The sequence below is a fragment of the Budorcas taxicolor genome, chromosome 9 (assembly GCF_023091745.1).
Source record: "Budorcas taxicolor isolate Tak-1 chromosome 9, Takin1.1, whole genome shotgun sequence".
Classification (NCBI taxonomy): Eukaryota; Metazoa; Chordata; class Mammalia; order Artiodactyla; family Bovidae; genus Budorcas; species Budorcas taxicolor.
In genome coordinates, this window is record NC_068918.1 from 31,433,518 (window position 1) to 31,453,277 (window position 19,760).

At 43.9% G+C, this 19,760-nt stretch overlaps 1 protein-coding gene across 6 annotated transcripts; it reads left to right on the forward strand.

Moving 5' to 3' along the window:
* The first annotated feature begins 1,349 nt into the window (after positions 1 to 1,349).
* On the forward strand, positions 1,350 to 19,233 carry DDO (D-aspartate oxidase). 6 transcript variants are annotated; one of them, XM_052645673.1, is made up of 5 exons: positions 1,350 to 1,412; positions 3,427 to 3,602; positions 8,194 to 8,302; positions 10,090 to 10,266; positions 17,804 to 19,233. In XM_052645673.1, the coding sequence occupies exons 2-5, from the start codon at positions 3,431 to 3,433 to the stop codon at positions 18,369 to 18,371; spliced, it is 1,026 nt and encodes a 341-aa protein (XP_052501633.1). In that variant the 5' UTR covers positions 1,350 to 1,412; positions 3,427 to 3,430; the 3' UTR covers positions 18,372 to 19,233. The 6 variants fall into 6 exon arrangements, with proteins under 6 accessions (XP_052501633.1, XP_052501637.1, XP_052501632.1 ...); XM_052645677.1 differs by lacking the exon at positions 3,427 to 3,602 and adding an exon at positions 1,808 to 2,008 and having other exon boundaries at positions 1,400 to 1,412; XM_052645672.1 differs by having other exon boundaries at positions 1,406 to 1,474.
* The last annotated feature ends 527 nt before the right edge of the window (positions 19,234 to 19,760 follow it).

The following is a 19,760-nucleotide window of genomic DNA, read 5'->3' on the forward strand; positions in this document are numbered from 1 at the left end:
CGACTGGTATTCTATTGTATGTATGTCCCGCCTCTTGTTTATTCATTCCTCTGTCATTGGACATTTAGGTTGCTTCCATGTCTTGGCTATTGAAAATAGTGCTGCTATGAATACAGGCATGAATGTCTCTCTTTAAATTATAGTTTGTCTGGATATATGCCCAGGAGTGGGATTGCTGGATCCTAAGGCAACTCTACTCTTAGGGTTTAGAGGCACTTCCATACTGTTCTCCCTAGTGGCTGCACCAATTTACATTCTTGTCAATGTAGGGTCAGTGTAGGAGGGTTCCCCTTTTCCCACACCCTCTCTAGCATTGGTTATTTGTAGAAGGAATTTTGAGCAGATGCTCAAAAAATTTATTTCATTCCTGATTTCAGATGAGGAAACTGAATCTCAGAAGTAAGGTGGCTTGTTCAAAGTAAAACAGACAGGTCTCCTGATACCAAAGTACGTGCTTTTGTTAAATCACGTACTTTGAGCCTTGGAATTTGAGCCTTGGAATCTAACACTCATATGAAATTTTGCCACTAAAGAGACTTTGGGCCTGTCCTTAGTCGTTTGGAGCCTCTATTTGCTCATCTATAGATTGGGAATAATATTAATAATAATAGTACCTACCTCATAGGCTGATTGTGTTATATGGTGTCATGCATGTGTCTGGCAAAGGGTTAGTGCTAAATACATATTAGTTACAACATTATTATCACTATTTGGACACTTCAAACTGCTTCCCTGTAAACAAACTTGTTGACTGTAAAGTGTGTACTGCACATGGACACTCAGCAAATATTTGAATACACGGGCAAAAACAATCATTTGATTCTTATCCTAGATTACCTTCTGAATCATTTTTCCAGCCGCAATCAGGTCATCAACTTAATGACCAACAAGCATTATTCTGCCCTCACGCTCCCCCCTCCCCTAACTGCCCCCTGCACCAGCTGACCCAGCAGAGCCAGGCACCAGTGGGAGAGGGCAGCCAACACTGGGCAGCAAACAGGGAAAACAGTGTCTGCTTCTAGTCAGGACTTGCTGGAATTTGAACAGGTTCACCCCTTATTTGCCACGCTTACAAATCAGCTGGAGAAATACCAGACATGTGGCAAGGCAGAGGGTTAGTAAACTAGAAAGAGAAGGGCTGCCAAGCATGGGCCAGCCAGGGGACCGGCAGAGCTGCAGTTCCACGGGCGAGAGGAGGTCAACTGCTCATTTCTCTGGAGAATAAATGACAGAGACACAGGCGAATGGGCCAATGGAGGTTAAGCACAGAGGGAATGTCCTTAATAAACTCCCCAATGGGAAGCAGTTTTGCTTTTCCTGGCCCTCAGGGCGCTAGACCAGCCACTAGCTGGGAAAACAAGTGCTGGTGCCAGAGCCTTCTGTGGGTTCCAAGGCTGCTTTTTCAGAGACAGGTACTCGAATCCTCCCTGCTTTCGGCTCAGGGGTGGTTCTGGACCTACTCCATGAGTTTGGGGTATGTCTCCGTGGGGTCAGGTGACAGTGATTCACAGGTCACTGAGCCAGAAAGTACCAACCTTGCTGGGTCATTTTTTCTTTCCTGGTAGCTGGATATTCTCAGCCATGGGTTACTTCCCCTCTCAATTTATTTGAGCTATTTTAAGAAAGTTTCTGGGAAGGGGAGGCCATTGTGAAATAAGAAAGCTGGTAAGGGGACAGGTGTCTGCTTTCTGCCTCTGGGGGATATGCACGGGGCTACACTCCAAAAGCTTGCCCCTCACAAGCCTGCTGCTTCCCCGGGACCCTTCCCGTCTCTTCCCTCTGCCCTGGCAATCCTGTTCTTTCTCAGCTAACCAGCCCACTGGGGAGCAATCAGATAAACGTATGGCTGATGAAACCGCACAGTGCCTGAGAAACCGAAATAACATGCAACCATATTGGAAGACTCTGAAATATCTCAGTGTCAGAGACCTTCAGAGAGAGAAGCGAGCACTGACTGCCTTTGCCCTGCTCACAGTGAAGGAGCCACCCCGCCCCCTCCTGAGAAAAGGTGAATTTTATGCGCAGGTGGCCATGATTTGTACCACGTGACCTGATGCCCTGGCTATTGCTGATTGGATAAGGACGGGCAATCATGCCAAGGAAGATTTAGAGGCTCTCAGCCTGATAAACTGGGCTTGGGCTAGAGCTTTGTTTAATAGGGGTGATGACGACCAACTGGACTAATTGCATTTTTTTCTCTCTGGAGTTTCCACTTGAGACCTATTTAGGGGAAGTTAGCAAGAACCAGAAGTGGAAAGATAAGCAGGGAAGCATGGGGGACTCAGGAGCTGACAGTGGACAGGGCTCAGTGGACTCCTGCTGCTCACAGGTGAGGGGATGGGAGGGCTTTGAGCCCTCATCAATCCTCTGGTTTCTACCCTGGGAAGACAGTATCAGGATGCCCAGCCCAGGCCCTGGACGTCTGTCTCCTGCATTTCCATATGGACTCTCAGAAGAAGTCTCCTTTATGAGACCGCCTCAGCGCATCCCTTATTTACCACCTGCAAGAGCTAATAAAAAACTCACGTGGCCTGGCTTAGACATGAGGAGTTGAGGCGAGGAGCCCATGGTCGTGCCCCAGGTTATAGAATCAGAACTCAAATCTGTGAAGGAATCCAGGCTCCTTACCTGGAAAGCCTGCTCTTAGAGGGTGAGGTTTGAGGACTGGAATGCTGGGGAGAGTGGAGTGTTGGGGTGTGGGTGAGGGGGGTTGGTTTCCCGTTAAGAGTGAAGAACAGGAGAGGAGATGCTAGGTTCGGTGGTTCAGAGCTTGTGTCACATCGTTACAATTTGAAGTAGAAATTAGAAATTAGAAATTGAATTAGAAATTAGAAAGCAGTTTGTAAACAGTTTCTGAATTGCCTGTGAGCCATGCCCTCTCAGTGGCTGCTCCTCAGGAGGTCTCTGGGAGCAGCCCAGCCTTCCTGCTGCTCTTGTCCACCTCGCTGACTTCACCAACCTTCCCTTGGCGGTGCCCACAGGGAAGGTGCTTTAGGAATCAGCAGAAATCTTCTCCCAGATGCAGACCAACTTGCCTGCCCTGTGTTCTCAAGACAATTCCAGGCCGGATTGGGACTAATGTCTAAACTCCATGGAGACCTGCTTGCCCTCACTTTTAATGGGAAGAGAGCTCATAGGAGCTTTCTTTATCTGATGAGAAACGCTGGCAGGAAAGGTCAGATTTGAAGAGGCTGTGGACCTAGGGAAAGAACTCTAAGGGCCAGACTTTGTTCTGGATGGAATAATTTTTTTTCTTTTTTGGCCATGCTGCATGGCTTGCAGCATCTTAGCTCCACAACCATGAATTGAACCTACATTCTCAGCAAGGGAAATATGGAGTCCTAACCACTGGACAATCAGGGAATTCCCAAGGATGGACTAATTCTTAAAACGAGGTTTTGCAGCTCATACTTTGCCTCCTCACAGGCCCATGGATACAGTACGGATTGCAGTGGTGGGGGCCGGCGTGATGGGGCTTTCTACTGCTGTGTGCATTTCCAAAATGGTCCCAGGATGCTCCATTACAGTCATTTCAGACAAATTCACTCCTGAGACCACGAGTGATGTGGCAGCTGGAATGCTTATTCCTCCTACTTATCCAGGTGAGAGAGGGATTTTTGCTCCTCTGTCAGATATGATAGATGTGAGATAGAATGGTGTTGATGTTGGTGGACTGCCGTTGACAAAGACAGCTGGACGTTTGTGTAAGTGTAACGTGTGCCTTTGACATCTTGTTGTTCATCTGTTAGGAAAGATTCAGTTATGTTGCAGGACAGAAAGAATCTCCAAATCTTAGCAGCTTAAAAAGCAAAGGTTTATTTTTTGCTCATACTATCTGTGGATTGAATATCAGCAAGGGTTCTGTTCAGCACCCAGGGGCCTAAGCTGATAAAGCAGCCACAGTCTTGAAGGTGATCAATGCCTGTAGCTGGGTGGGTGAGAGCTCTGGGGCTCCTGCCTTAGCAATTAAAGGCTCTGACCAGGAAGCAACATTCATCACTTATGATGACAGCTCATTGGCCAATGCTAGTCACATGCTCCCACTCTTCAGGAGGGAGCCGGGAAGTACAATTCTGTAAGGCTCCTAGAAGGCAGCCGGACAGAAGCATTTGGTGAGCAGCACTAATGGCTACCACAGCTGGTAACTCTAAATCTTTCCACTGAAAACAGTACTGACCATCAAGTCAGAAAATACTTGTAATGGGACTAACACTATCCTCACTTCTAAGGCAGTATAAAAAAAATTGGTCAATATGTATTCAGGACTAAAAATGCATTAATTTTTAAAAACATGTCCATGCATTTTTCCATTTTGTATTCTTCATCAGAAATGGGAGGAGGAGGAAACAGAATTTAATAGGAAACAAAATCACTTTGCAACTAATGAAGTTTATACCCACTGTCTCTTTTTCCTCATTTCCATTCTCTTTTCTCCCCTTTAATTTTTGTTTTTGTTTTTGCAGTAAGGTTATACAAGCACATAGTCTAAGTAGTCAAATGGTTATAAGTTATTACCACCACCACCCCCCAACTGCCCCAGCAATCTGGACTATGAATTGCTGTGTCCATTTAATCCAGAAATTTGTGTCTCCAGTCCAAGGTACAGTCTCTGAGTTACCCAACTGCTGACTCCTCCCTCCTGCTGTCTCTGCCTCTCTTTCTGGAATTGCTGTTATGCTGGGCCTCCTGGTCGGATGCTCCCATACTCTTAGCTTTTTTCTCTTCCTCTTTTTATTTACTTTCTGGGAGGTTTTTCTCAGTTTTTTCTTTTCCCTTGCTGTTGGATTTATTATTTTTCCTATAGCATTTTAATATTCCAAAGCTCTTTTTTAGTCTCTAAATTTCCCTGTGTTCTCACATACTATTTATGTTGCGTGGTTGCCATCTTATCTTTCTGAAGACACTAGTCATGGGTCTTAAGAAAGTTTCTTCTCGCTGCAGTTTCTGTTGTCTCCAAGTTGTGTTTTTTATTTGACGCGCTCATTTTTCATGTTACAGGTTTTCCTTGGCTTTGTGGTCATCTTTACCTGTCTGTTGACATTTAGGAGCAGGGTCCGGACAGGAGTTTCTGAGCCTTGTGTAGTACTTGTTATCTCGAGGCTCATTGCACTGGGATACGGGAGCTGTTTGGTTGGGGAACCTCTGATGTCATTGTTTCAGTCTTTCTTCTTGTGTAGGTCACGTTCTCCAGAGAAGAGGCTTTCTGTCCCCTGGCTGGGGTGGGTGAAGGCCTGGCTGGCAGCATTCTAGAAGGAGGAGGAGAAGCGGTCTGGGGTCTTAGCATCCAGTTTGCATGTGTTCCCTTAGCACTCTCATTTTTACTATGGTATCCTGACCTTTGACTGTGCTTAGGGTTTCCTACCCACAAGACCCCCCTGTTTCACCTATCAGAGAATAAACCCACCTTCTGCCAGCGTAGGAAGGGCTGTGGCCCCAGCACTGTCATCCAGGAACTTGGCTTTGTCAGCAGCAGGCGCTGGTGTGCCTCCTAGGAGCTGCCTTTCAGGAAACAAGCACAGGAGCCTGGTTTGTGTACAGAATGCTAGTTTACTCTGGACACCTTTCTTGTGACCAGAGTCCTGGTGTCCATTTTCCAGGCATTTCCTTGCTGTGTCAGGCCCAGGTGAGTGATGTGAAGGCTGCCCAATAATTATGGAATCATTTTCAAAGAAGGAGGCTCACCTGGGAGTTCATCCAGTCCATGGAGGCTTACCCTTTGACTGGGTGGTCAGGGCCCCTGGTTCAGGGTCTTTTTCTCTAGTGCTGCCGATAGACTTAGATTTTCTCCCTGAGCTTCTTTTGGATCAGCCCTAGTGATGTCAATACCGTATGGGGACCATCCTGTTCCATAGGGTTTTTATAAAGATTAAATGGGTTAATACTTGTAAAGCATTTAGAACAGTGCTGGGACATAGTAAGTGTTATGTTGACATTTTCTTTTTTTAAATAAATTTATTTTAATTGGAGGCTAGCTACTTTACAATATTGTGGTGGTTTTTGCTATACATCAACATGAATCAGTCATGGGGGCACATGCGTCCCCCCATCCTGAACCCATCTTCCTCTTCCATCCACCCTCCTCCCTCCCCTCTCCCCACCCCATCCCTCTGGGTTGTCCCAGAGCACCGGCTTTGAGTGCCCTGCTTCAGGCATCGAGCTTGCACTGGTCATCTATTTTACATACGGCGATACATGTTTCAATGCTGTTCTCTCAAACCATCTCACCCTCGCCTTCTCCCACAGAGTCCAAAAGTCTGTTCTTTACATCTGTGTCTCTTTTGCTGTCTTGCATATAGGGTCATCATTACCATCTTTCTAAATTCCATACATATGCATTAATATACTGTATTGGTGATTTTCTTTCTGACTTACTTCACTCTGTATAATAGGCTCCAATTTCACTCACCTCGTTAGAACTGACTCAAATGCATTCTTTTTAATAGCTGAGTAATATTCCATTGTGAATATGTACCACAACTTTCTTATCCATTCATATGTCGATGGACGTCTAGGTTGCTTCCATGTCCTGGCTATTGTAAACAGTGCTGCGATGAACATTGGGGTACATGTGTCTCTTTCAATTCTGGTTTCCTTGGTGTGTATGTCCAGCAGTGGGATTCCTGGGTCATATGGCAGTTCTATTTCCAGTGACATTTTCTACTGTTACTACTGATAGTCTGGCTATAGTTTTCTTTTACCAGCACTTGAACATGAATTAGGTCACCAGATTTGCTTTACTCACCGTTGAACTGGGATTGTCTGTTCTTTTGAGATGACTTTCGCAGTGTGTGAGCAGCAGTCACTATTTTGTGTCTTCAAGTTTGGAGTGGGAAAGGAGGGTACATTTCAATATATCCTCAGGCACTGGCTTAGATTGTTGGGGTGTAATCCATATGAGGTCTAATTCAGTCCTTTGTGGTTTATTTTTTTATTTCCTCCTTATTTCTGAACCAGTTGATCCAGTCTGCAGTTTTGAGAATGCATTCACATGGGCACTTGTTTAAAGACAATAGCAGAGATCCACTAGTAAAGAAACATTTCCTGGCTCCTGAACAAGTGAATTGCTTTAAAGCCTACTAAGGAAATGCCCCCATTCACTTGGAAGCAGGATGCCTCCAAGGGCTTTTCAGCTCTACTTTCAGTGAGCTCTAGGGAATTCTCTCCAAGCAAAGCTGACCCAGGATCCTCTGCTCTGCTGCCCCTGTCTGCTCTGTGGCTCCCTCACATTTTAGTCCCTCAGGATTACTGTTCCTCAGTCCCTGTCCTGCCCCTGGACTCTGTTTCATGACCCTCCCTCAGGGGTCAGATGGCCAAATACTCCATCCATAGATTTGTCTACGCTTCTGGGTCAGGCTTGCTCTCTGTGCCTACACTGGGCACTATTATTTTGAGGCTTGAACCCTGATCCTGATTTCCTCCCTGGCAGGCCTGGAATCCTTCTGGAAGCTGTGTCCAGGTCCAATCCCTTGTGCAGTGGCAAGGATGTCTGGGGGGTAGGGGACACTGGTCCGCAGGACTCTGACAGAGAGGAGCTTCCTGGCGTGGTCCCTGCACACCCCTGGTGACCCCAGGAATGCTGCTCCAAGCTGGTCTGTGATTCCATGGAGGGAGATGGAGGTAATGGCAGCCTTGGATGGGGCTGCAGGGAGCTCAGTTTCACAATGCAGGCCTCCTTTCTTTGTATCAGGAGGGTGAGCAACCTGAGTTTCCCACTCATGTGCCTTCTGTTCTTCGACCTGGTTGACCTGGGCTCCAAAGATCTCCCCTTGTCTCCTGCTGTATTTTCAGCTTCCAGGAAAGAGGCCCTAGGTTATTTCTCTCATCATCTCAACTGTGTAGCCAGCTGCTTGCCTCAGCCAGATCAGCTAACGTGGCTCAGGTTGGTTATGGACATTTCTAGGGCCTCTGGAATACGCTGAGTGCCAAAGACCGCTTTGCAGGTGGCCTGTGTATTAGGCTTTTCCCTCATTGGTTGATTTCCCCTCTGTTGATTAGTCATTATATGAACTGACTCTGGTAGAGCACATCAGCATTCAAAACTCCGGTCATCGTTCACCACGATGTGGTACTTTATCTAAATCTTTCTCCCTGCCTTTTTAGTTTTTGCCAGTTTGTAGGAAGAAGCTTCTCTGAAGCACAGTCATTGTCATAATTTCCCTTTTTGTTCTGCTTTGCTTTTCTCCACCATCACAGACACACCCATTCAGAAGCAGAAGCAGTGGTTCAAAGAGACATTTGATCACCTGTTTGCAATAGTCAGTTCTGCAGAAGCTGAAGATGCTGGTGTTATTCTGGTGTCTGGGTAAGAGAGGAAATCGGAAATTATTTTGGAATTTAGAATGATCTTAACATAGTTTAGAATTTAACAGAAAATATTACTGAGTACCTGCTGTGAGCATGGGGTAAATGTCTGAGACACAGAGGTAGACTTATCTGATAGGGAGTGGGCAACATGGGTCTGGATCTGGTTTTGGAGTTCAGGAGAGAGAAGAGGGCTGGAGATGTAGCCTTCTGAATGTTTGGCCTGTAGATGAAAAGAGGGAAGTGGGTGATCTACTACAGGAGAGTGTGCAGAATGAGACAGAAAGAAAGCCTGGTATTGAGACCAGCAGCAAACAATCTTTACATCTTCCACAGGACCTGTGTTGAATGAATCACTTAGAGATATAAATTCCAGTACCTTAGTGGCCACATCATTAGCAACCATGTATAGCACTCAAATGATTTTCCTTGCTATTTTAGAGCAGCCATGCTTCACAATGTTTATTCCTATTGATGTAAAGAACCCAATACTTATAAATCCAAAGATATGCCTAGCAGCTATTGGTAGTATTATAGGCTTCTTATTAACAGCTGATGCCATTCCAGCCTCATCAGCTCCAAGCATGACTTAACGATACAGGGTATGACCCAGCAATCCCACTGCTGGACATTCATACAGAGAAAACCAGAACTGAAAGAGACACGTGTACCCTAATGTTCATGGCAGCACTGTTTATAATAGCCAGGACATGGAAGCAACCTAGATGTCCATCAGCAGATGAATGGATAAGAAAGCTGTGGTACATATACACAATGGAATATTACTCAGCTATTAAAAAGAATGCATTTGAATCAGTTCTAATGAGGTGGATGAAACTGGAGTCTATTATACAGAGTGAAGTAAGTCAGAAAGAAAAACACCAATACAGTATATTAATGCGTGTATATGGAATTTAGAAAGATGGTAAGGATGATCCTACACATGAGACAATAAAAGAAATACATATATAAAGAACAGACTTTTGGACTCTGTGGGAGAAAGCAAGGGTGGGATGATTTGAGAGAATAGCATTGAAACATGTATATTATCATATGTGAAATAGATGACCAGTCCAAGTTCAATGCACGAAACAGGGCACTCAAAGCCAATGAACTGGGACAACCCAGAGGGATGGGGTGGCAGGGGGAGGTGGGAGGGGGCTCAGGATGGGGGACGCATGTACACCTGTGGATGATTCACATCAGTGAATGGCAAAAACCACCACAATACTGTAATTAGCCTCCAATTAAAAAAAAAGGATACAGGGCTTCACCTGACAAATCCTGGCCTTTCTTATCAAGGACTCAATGTGATCATCTACAGTTTCACTCATAATTCGCACCCCTGTCTCCTGCACTCCCCTCATTGCTTTTTCTAACTTATATATTTGGTTTGAAATTGAGGCCAACATTTAAACTTTTGATGATTTGTTTATAGTTTATGTAAAGCATTATGCAAAACAGAAAAAATCTTTCCCCCCAGGTGCATCATCATAAATAAAGAAAGAAAAGCTGAGCAAGAGCTTTGTAGAAAAAGAGAGTTAAATTCAATATTTAAAAGACACACAGCTTTTTAAATGTCTTATTCTAATGCCTGCCCTCCCCCTACCCCGAACATTTTAAATTTAGCTACTGAATTATATGAAGCTAAGTGAACAGAAAAATAGATTTTTTTTCCTCTGTACAGGCATAAGAAGTGTGTTTGTAAAATGCTTTAGAGAATGTTACATGGGTTTTACTAGAAATCTCATAAAACTTCAGGAAATTTTTCCACCTAATGTGTTTGAGTTGGCAGATATTTCGGAGTATTCCTACTGAAGAAGTGCCATACTGGGCTGATGTGGTGCTAGGATTTCGTAAGATGACCAAGGATGAGCTGAAGAAATTCCCCCAACATGTGTTTGGTCATGCTTTTATGACACTCAAATGTGAAGGCCCTACCTACCTCCCGTGGTTGCAGAAAAGGTTGGTTGAAGTGCACTTTATTGCTTCCTTTGTCTGTCCTACCCACAAATACCTTCATACCTTCTCATAACATAGAGACTGAAAATTCTCTGTTGTGCCTCAGAGCTTCTGTGCACTGTGCCTTGGTGTGCATTAACAGCTGCTGCTGCTGCTAAGTCACTTCAGTTGTGTCCGACTCTGTGCGACCCCATAGACACCAGCCCATCAGGCTCCCCCGTCCCTGGGATTCTCCAGGCAAGAACTCTGGAGTGGGTTGCCATTTCCTTCTCCAATGCATGAAAGTGAAAAGTGAAAGTGAAGTCACTCAGTCGTGTCCAACTCTTAGCAACCCCATGGACTGTAGTCTACCAGGCTCCTCTGTCCATGAGATTTTCCAGGCAAGAGTAGGGCTTAGTAAATAGTCTGTGAGACACTGTGTCACGAGGAGTGAGACACACCCAAGTTAGTAACACGTCCATTTCCTGCTTCCCTGTGCACCCTGATGCAGAGGTTGGTCCCTGTCTCCCCACCACTAAGACCCCCTCACTGAAACAGAACCTTAGTTTCCTCATCTATAAAGTGAGATATTTGGAGAATAGGCTTCCAGCTATAAAATGATAGGATTTCCTCTAGTTCTTTAGAGAATCTTAGGTTTATTATACATTATTTTAGAATTTTTTTTCTCATTAATTAAAAAGAAAATAACTCAATTATTTTATTTTGTTATTAACAAGGACCTTAAAACTGAGGATTTATCTAAATTAGGTAATGTCTTCCTTACCAAGTTCAGCCCAAATTCCAAGAACTTGTATTTTGGCTTGGTTTTCAGGACTTCCTGTTCCAGTTGGTTAGGAAACACATCAAGGGTATCATTATTTAAGACACATTAATAAATCTCTCTTGTTCCATCGGAAATTGCAAGCATGTTGAGGGTTGTGAAACTTTGGCCCTTTCAGTGCCTGAATCTGTATAGGAATAAAGCAAATTATTATATAAAAGTTGGAAAAGTGACTTGAGGTAAGCAGTGGCAACAATGACTTAGTTCCAGATGTAGGATATAGGATAATTAAATGGAATAATGAACTCCACAATTCTTTGTTGAGCTTCTGTGTATACCTAGCACTGTACTAGAAGCTAGTCAATTCTACTGAGGGTGATGGCGTATGTGTGTGTATGTATATCGATATACATGTTAATTAACAATTACAGTAACATGTATGCTGAGTGTTAAGTACAGATTTATGAGGGTGGATTGGGAGCACAGAGGAGGGAACCTAAGTCTGTTAGGCACATGTTGGGAACATGATATGTTTTTGTAGCTTTGTAAGTGCTTGTCTCACTTATACCTCTTAGCAATTTATATGGGACTTTCTTTTTTTTTTAAAGTTCCAGTTTCATAAAGCCTACACTTTTGTGCCTTGTTTGCTGGCCCATAAACCCCTGTTTAAATGTGAAATTTAAACCACTGTATATCAGGTGATAAATGAATATTTGAGCCCTCATGTGATGGAGTTACTCATCAGCCAACATTCCAGTTTTCAGGGCATCACCATCTTTTCTGAGTGGCAAGGTTATATGGTGTTGCACTTTTGTCTTTATAAGAATGCCTAGAAAAAGAACTTTGGAAGTGCCAATGCTATTGATACCTAGTTAAGGTATTATTTATCTTACCTTAATAAAATTAAGGGGAAATTATTAGGCAAGCCAGAAGTTACAGAGCTTTACTGTCAATATATGCATATTTATTTTGGGCCACCCTCAACTAGTTTGACATGAGAACGTATATTACCCGAACAATTTGTTCTGCCTGCTTCTAAAGTATCACCTCCTAGAAAACTGACCCCTTATTTCCATTATAGCCTTATTTTCAGTACTAACTGTGGGATCTGAAGGCCTGGGAAAAATCCTGATATCCTCTCATTAGTTGGAAGCCTGCTGTCAGCATGTTGCTTTACTTAAAATAAAAGTGGTACTTTGTGCCAGTGGGAGCCACCTCCTGACTGCAACACCATCGGGCCTGGTGACCAGCCAGCTGAGGTTCGTGCCTTGGAGCACGCTTCTTCCTGTCTGGTTTTAGGTGACAGAGTCAAGGAGAAGAGGCCCAAGGGGCTGCTCTTGCCCCCGAGAGTCCTGGGGAGGACTTTTAAGGTCTATTTGTTTGATACACACCTCGACCATGACAGTGGGTGGGAACATGAGTGCCTCGGGCAGACAGTACACACTGTCTGCTGCAGGGAAGCCACGAGGAGACCCTTGTCCTAGCTGTCCACCCCCCCACCACTTTGACCCCTCTAGGCCTGTAATACCTCAGGCTTCCATATACCCCTCCACCGCAGTGAGGGGGCATGTAGGGGCCTCCTCTCTGTAAGATTAGCTGTCCCCGCTTCCCTCAGGCCCTGACATCTGACCAGAAGGCCAATGTAGAGGAGGAGGAGGGTCATACCCGAGGAAGACTTTGTAGGGCTGGGACTCCTCTAAGCCCAAGGCAAGCCTCTCAGATCAAGGACCTCAGGCCAAGAGGGAGCCTGGGCTGTGTTGTGGTAAGGGCGTGGGATCCTGGGGCTCACTCTGTAGGCTGCCACCCACTCTCCACCATGGGGATGACCCAACTGGGGAGCCACACAATCCCTGCTTTTTCCTCACGCCCAGGGTCTGTTCTATTGCCTCCTACACCCCTGCCACATAATGCAAGTGTTCAGCCTAAAGCATTCTGACTCAAAAATGGGCATTTCAACTCAGCAAGCCACACAACAATGCCTTCAATCTAAGCTCTATCCTTCTGAAACAATATTAATTTCTAGAAAAGAAAAAAATTGTTCTTAACAACAAATTAGATCTGTAGTGTTTTTCAAAGAACAGAAGAAATCCTCTCCTCAAAAAAAAAAGAAAAAAAATGTATACCCAGTAATACCCAGAACAAACAAATGAACAAAACCCCCTGAAGGTTAGTCAGCCATGCAGATCATGTTTTATATCGTTGGCCAGTGGAGTCATGTTCTGCTGCTTTGTACTTGCCCTTCCAGGAAATGAATCATAGGGGCAGTATGTCAACTAAACCTGTCTCTTCTCCAGGCATCCTACCTGAATAAATCATCCCAGCTGGAGCAGGATGGTCCTGTCTTGGGTGGCATTCAGAAAGTGGGTGCCCCATTTCAGTGCTGGGGGCCCTGTGATTCTGGGGCATTGCCTCCTTTCCAGGGGGCCCAGCACTGAGCACAGCACTGACTACACTGAGCTGCTCCCTTCTCTCTCCTCTATGGAGTCTTCTCTGTTACTTTCCAGTCTCGCGTCTCCTACAGCTTCTGTTCTCCTGCTTGGCCTGACTGACAGCAGAGCCTACACCACTCCCTCGGCAGATGGACAGAAATATGGATTGTACATCAGGCAGGAGACAGGTCGTCTCTGCCTTACAAATGTCCACCTTGCAAAGGTCCCTTCCTGTGCACAGTGGACTCCTGCTTCCCCACATCCAACATACCCTGTGCCCGCTACAGCACAGTCTTCCTTTTCCAGGGCCCTAGAGAATTCCTCCTTCGCTCAGCATTGGCTGCTGGCCCCCTAACCAGACAAGCCATGGGCAAAAATTGGCCTCAGATACAGGTCTAATGTGAGCACGTTTCACCCCGCCCCCTGCCCTCCCCCCAGGCTTTCTGCCTGGTTATGCAAAGATGAGGTGGAAGGGCACTGGCCAGGAAAGTGGAAAATGATGTTTATTTTTTCTGACGATGGCAACAAGGTTATTAGGGAAGAGATGTGGGGCAATGGCCTTGGGGGCTTCCACTGGGCCTCCAGTCACTGCCCTAAGACAGTTACAGGAGGAAAACCCCGCCTGCTGGACTGACTAAGGGTGCCCAGCTGCTCCCTCTGGACCACTCTGCCCACAGAAACAGGTCTCCTCTATAAAGGGACCAGAAGCTGCTCTGTGCCTGAACAGTGCTTGGGTCAATTAAAACAGACAAGTTCATGGCATGGACAAGGCAGAGATGGATCTTCTGAGAAGTGGGAGACCCACTTATCACAGTTTATTTTATTAGAATATGTATTGTAACAGAATGAGTGAGCAGTAGGGATGGTAATTGGATGAGGTTAAAACTTTCAGGTTAAAATTAGAGTATATAAATAGAGAGAGTTATATGCTATATATTTAGTTGCTTTGTAAACCTAAAATGCATTTAAAAAATTCTAACTGTGATAAGTTATTTTAAATATATTTATAATATATTAAATATATTATAAATAATATATTTATATTCCTGACACCAGAATATATATATTATATATCATATCATATATATAATGTATAATTTATATAATATATAATGTATATTATATATTATAAACATAATATACAATGTATATGATATATGATAAATATATAATGTATGTGATATGTTACAAATATATAATGTATATGATATATTATAAATATATAATGTATATGATATATTATAGACATAATATATAATGTATATTATAAATTTATTAATAGCTACATTGCATTTCTAAGAATAAACAGTGGATTTTCCCCATGAATCTATATGCATAGCATTATTTGTCTGAGATTTTCCATTAGTTTTTTCTCCTCGTCTTCATACAAATGGACTGAAAATAGTTAATTTTCTGATTGCTGTTAATGAAACATCCTGTTTCAGGCTTGAAGCAAGGATGCCAGTGTGGTACCACTCTCAATCTGTTAGGATTCTTCAAAGAAGCAGAACCAGTAGACAATATATACATATATATACATAAAGAGATTTACTATAAGGAATTGGTTCACACAGTTATGGAGGCTGAAAGTCCTGAGATCTACAGGGTGAGTTGGCAAGCTGGGGGCCTAGAAGAGCCAACACTGTATGGTTCCAGTCTGAAGGCTGGCAAACACTGGACCCAGGAAAAGCCAGTGTTTTAGCCTGAGTCTGAAGACAGGAAAAAGCTGACATCCCAGTCTGAACACAGTCCAGCAGAAGGAAGGTCAGCCTTTTTGTTCTGTTTAAGCCTTCAACTGATGGGCTGAAACCCACGTGAAGGAGGGCAATTACTCTACTCAGTCTAACATGTAAATGTTAATTTTATCCAAAATATAGTCATAGAAACACCCAAAAGAATGTTTGGGTAAGTATCTGGGTACCTCCATGGTGCAGGCAAGCCAAAACAGAATTAGTCATCATATACTCAAACTAGGATTTCATACTGTCTTCAGTATTACCCAACATTCACGTCAAGTTCACTAGGTATTGGGTGCTGAGCTGGGTCATAGGTGTAGTGAGAAGCGTAAGACATTGTCTCTCCTCTTGAGAAATTTTTAGTCTATTGGTGTGGGTCTCCTATATCTTGTGAAGCATGTGCATGCTCAGTCACTCAGTCGTGTCTGACTCTTTGTGACCCCATGCACTGTAGCCCACCTGGCTCTTCTGTGCATGGGATTCTCCAGGCAAGAGTACCAGTGCCGGTTGCCTTTTCCTTCTCTAGGGGATCTTCCCAACCCAGGGGTTGAACCTGAGTCTCTGTGTTTCCTGCATCGGCAGGCAAAGCTGATTCTTTACCAGCTGAGCCACCAGCGAAAGCCCCTGTGAAGCACTGTCATGCCCATTATTTCATCTGAACTTCACAACCATCTCTGAAGCAGGCAGGGGAGGTGTCACCCCTATAACCCAGATAAGGAAACTGAGGGTCAGAGAAGTGAGATGAGTTGGCCAAGACCTCAAAGATAAGCTAATGTGAGGCAACTGGGACCTAAATCCCCTTGTTTCTGATTCTACATCACCTCTCATGTGGAACTTCCTTCATTCTGCCAAGCACTTACACTTCTGTCTCCCACCTCCTTTGTCACTCTTGAGGAAGGGCATTTTGCCTCTAAGCAGTACCTTGCACACAGGCATTCAGCCTGCACCTGTTGTACAGAGCTGCTGACAGTCTTCCTCTCATATTAAGTGGGTCCACTGGAGAAGGGAATGGCAAGCCACTTCAGTATTCTTGCCTTGAGAACCTCATGAACAGTATGAAAAGGCAAAATGATAGGATACCAAAAGAGGAACTCCCCAGGTCATTAAGTGCCCAATATGCTACTGGAGATCAGTGGAGAAATAACTCCAGAAAGAATGAAGGGATGGAGCCAAAGCAAAAACAACACCCAGTTGTGGATGTGACTGGTGATAGAAGCAAGATCCGATGCTGTAAAGAGCAATATTGCATAGGAACCTGGAATGTCAGGTCCATGAATCAAGGCAAATCGGAAATGGTCAAACAAGAGATGGCAAGGGTGAACGTCAACATTCTAGGAATCAGCGAACTAAAATGGACTGGAATGGGTGAATTTAACTCAGATGCTGGGAGGGATTGGGGGCAGGAGGAAAAGGGGACGACCGAGGATGAGATAGCTGGATGGCATAACAGACTCGATGGACGTGAGTCTGAGTGAACTCCAGGAGATGGTGATGGACAGGGAGGCCTGGCGTGCTGCGATTCATGGGGTCACAAAGAGTTGGACACGACTGAGCGACTGAACTGAACTGATATTCTACAAGTGACCTATGAATAAGGTTGTTATTGTTTCATAGGTACATAGTTTCAGTTTTGCAAGATGAAAAAAGTTCTGGAGTTGGATGATGGTGGTGGTTGCACAACAACGTGAATGTATTAAACTTAACACCATTGAACTGTACACTTCGAAATGGTCAAAATGTGAATTTTGTGTTACGTGTATTTTACTACTGTTGAAAAAGATCACAGAACCTAGATAAACTATTTCTTTTCATTATTGACGACTTGGTCCGAAAAGTCATTACCACGCACAGCTGTTACTTGGTCCATCAGCTGCAAATATTTTGTGTTCCTCTCATGTTGGTATCCCTGCAGGAGATGTAAGTGGGGGACAGTGCACGTGAGCCTAGCCATCTTGTTAGGGAGATAAGGGTATCACAAAGGAACATGCAAGAGTTAACAATATGAGACAAAATGTTGGAGGCAGTAAATCTAAGAGCTAAATAAGTGGCATAAACCAAAAGTGCTTGGGTTTTTAAAAAAATACATCAGGTTAGCCTGATATTTATTTAGCATCTAGAATAATATAGGGCTTCCCAGGTGGTGCAGTGGTAAGAACCTGCCTGCCAATGCAAGAAACACAAGTTGGATCCTTGGGTCAGGAAGATCCCCTAGAGTAGGAAACGGCAACCCACTCCTGTATTCCTGCCTGGAAAATTCCTTGGACTGAGGAGCCTGGCGGGCTATAGTCCATGGGGTCTCAGAGTAGAACATGGCTGAGCACACACGAGTGTGAGAATGATATAGGAACTCCATTGAACATAAAAAGGATGAACAATCTATTTGCTTTGATTTTCTGAAATAGGTTTTTATTTAGGTTCAGCTTTAGGAATCTCTGGTTTGCAAGGATGTGAGACACTCAGATAGAATGTCACCTGCTCGGGTCCTGGAAGCGCTGGAGGTATTTGCTCCTTGGACGGTCACCTCAGTTTTGTTTCTGAATTCCTGTCTGTCACTTCTGTAAGGGGTTGAGCAGGACGCTGGTAAGGCTCGCCTCATGGCCTCTTATTCTCCTTAGGCTGAAAGGAAGCGGGGGCCTGATACTCACCCGACGAATAGAAGACCTGTGGGAGCTTCACCCGTCCTTCGACATCGTGGTCAACTGTTCAGGCCTTGGAAGCAGGCAGCTTGCAGGAGACTCACAGATTTTCCCAGTGAGGGGCCAAGTACTCAAAGTGCAGGCTCCCTGGGTGAAGCACTTTATCCGAGATAGCAGTGGGCTGACATATATTTACCCTGGCGTATCCAATGTAACCCTGGGTGGCACTAGGCAAAAAGGAGACTGGAATTTGTCCCCAGATGCAGAAATTAGCAAAGAGATTCTTTCCAGATGCTGTGCCCTCGAGCCCTCTCTCCATGGAGCCTATGACCTAAGAGAGAAAGTGGGTTTGAGGCCCTCTAGGCCAGGCGTACGCCTGGAGAAAGAGCTATTAGCTCAGGGCAGCCGGAGGCTGCCTGTGGTCCATCACTATGGCCATGGAAGCGGGGGCATCGCCATGCACTGGGGCACTGCTCTGGAGGCCACCAGGCTGGTGAACGAGTGTGTCCAAGTCCTTAGGACTCCTGCTCCCAAATCAAAGCTGTAGGTGACCCGAAATGATGGCAAATGACCCCAGAATTTATTAATCAAAGTGTAACTAAAGTACCAGAAGAGATTCAAGTAACTTTTCTGTTGAATGAAAGTTTAATTGGACATGATTTTGTTTTCAAAATTAGAATTGATGCAATAGGTATCAGTAGACTTAAACCTACTACTGATCTAACTTAGTACTAGTTAGTACTAGCTATGACATAGGGCATTAAGCTCTATTTTTGTTTTTAAGAAAAACTTTCTATAAAGATTTCTTTTAAATCTCAGGTCCAAGGATCTAAGCTAATTCAGATGGATGCAAGAATTTTGATATATTTTTTTTGGCTTATAAATCCACGGGAGGAGATAATGTATGGAAAACACTTAACTCACTGTCAGTGGCAGTTGCTGTGATGCTCATAGGTTGTAGTCAGTGAACACTATAATCCTTTAAAATTACACGGCGATATACAATTCAGGCTCATTCCATTTAGTGGAAGACAAAGGACGATTTCTGCTAGTATTAATGGCAACCTCTACTTCCCTTCAGCTGGCAGATGGTAGAAGCTAGTGATGACGTGTTGCTTACAGGTGTGGCATCAACTCAATTGCTGTCTGGGGTCAGCCACCTAAGGGGTGTACTTTCCATTACCACAAATAATTGAGAGGTGGCTCACTGGGTGGTTGACTTTGCCTAAGCATTTTTGAAGATTGAATTTCATGTGCAGCCAAAGAGCTAATTTGCTAATTAAGATGGAACAATCACTCTGAATGAAATATAACCAAAGAGTTTTCTGCAAGTTGTTAAAAAGTACTGGGAAGGAGTGGGAGTATGTCTCATGACACAGTGATTTTGGAATTACTGAATTAATAAATCTAATCTGAATTCTTGGCTTGGTCTTTAATCCGTTCATATGTGTTGTGAATACTCATGAGGGTTTTTGCCTGAGTGAATGGTAAAGGAGATGCTATTCATTAAGGTAAGGAAGCTTAGAAGAAATAGATGAAATTTTTTTTTTTTAGTGAGAATAGTCTGTTTTATTTATTTTTTTAACATTGGAGAATCTCAAAGTTTGACTATATCTAATTTAAATATAGAGCCTAAATAGTTGTAATAAGATGTAATGTGTATGGTGTTTATGCTATAGTTATTGTTGAAAACGTGTATGAAAAATGTATACATGAGGATCAAAAAATATATGTAATTCTATTTTTAATTTTGGGGGTATATTCCTCATGTTTAGTAACAATTCTATTTTAGACATCTTGGGGGGAGTGTGGGGTTGGCAAACAGAATGGGAAAGAGCCCCCAGCACAGCTCCTTTCTTGTTTTGTTCATTGAACTTTTGTATGTAATTTTGTGTGGGGAAAACAAAACAAAACCTGTGCTGGAAGAGACAAAGAT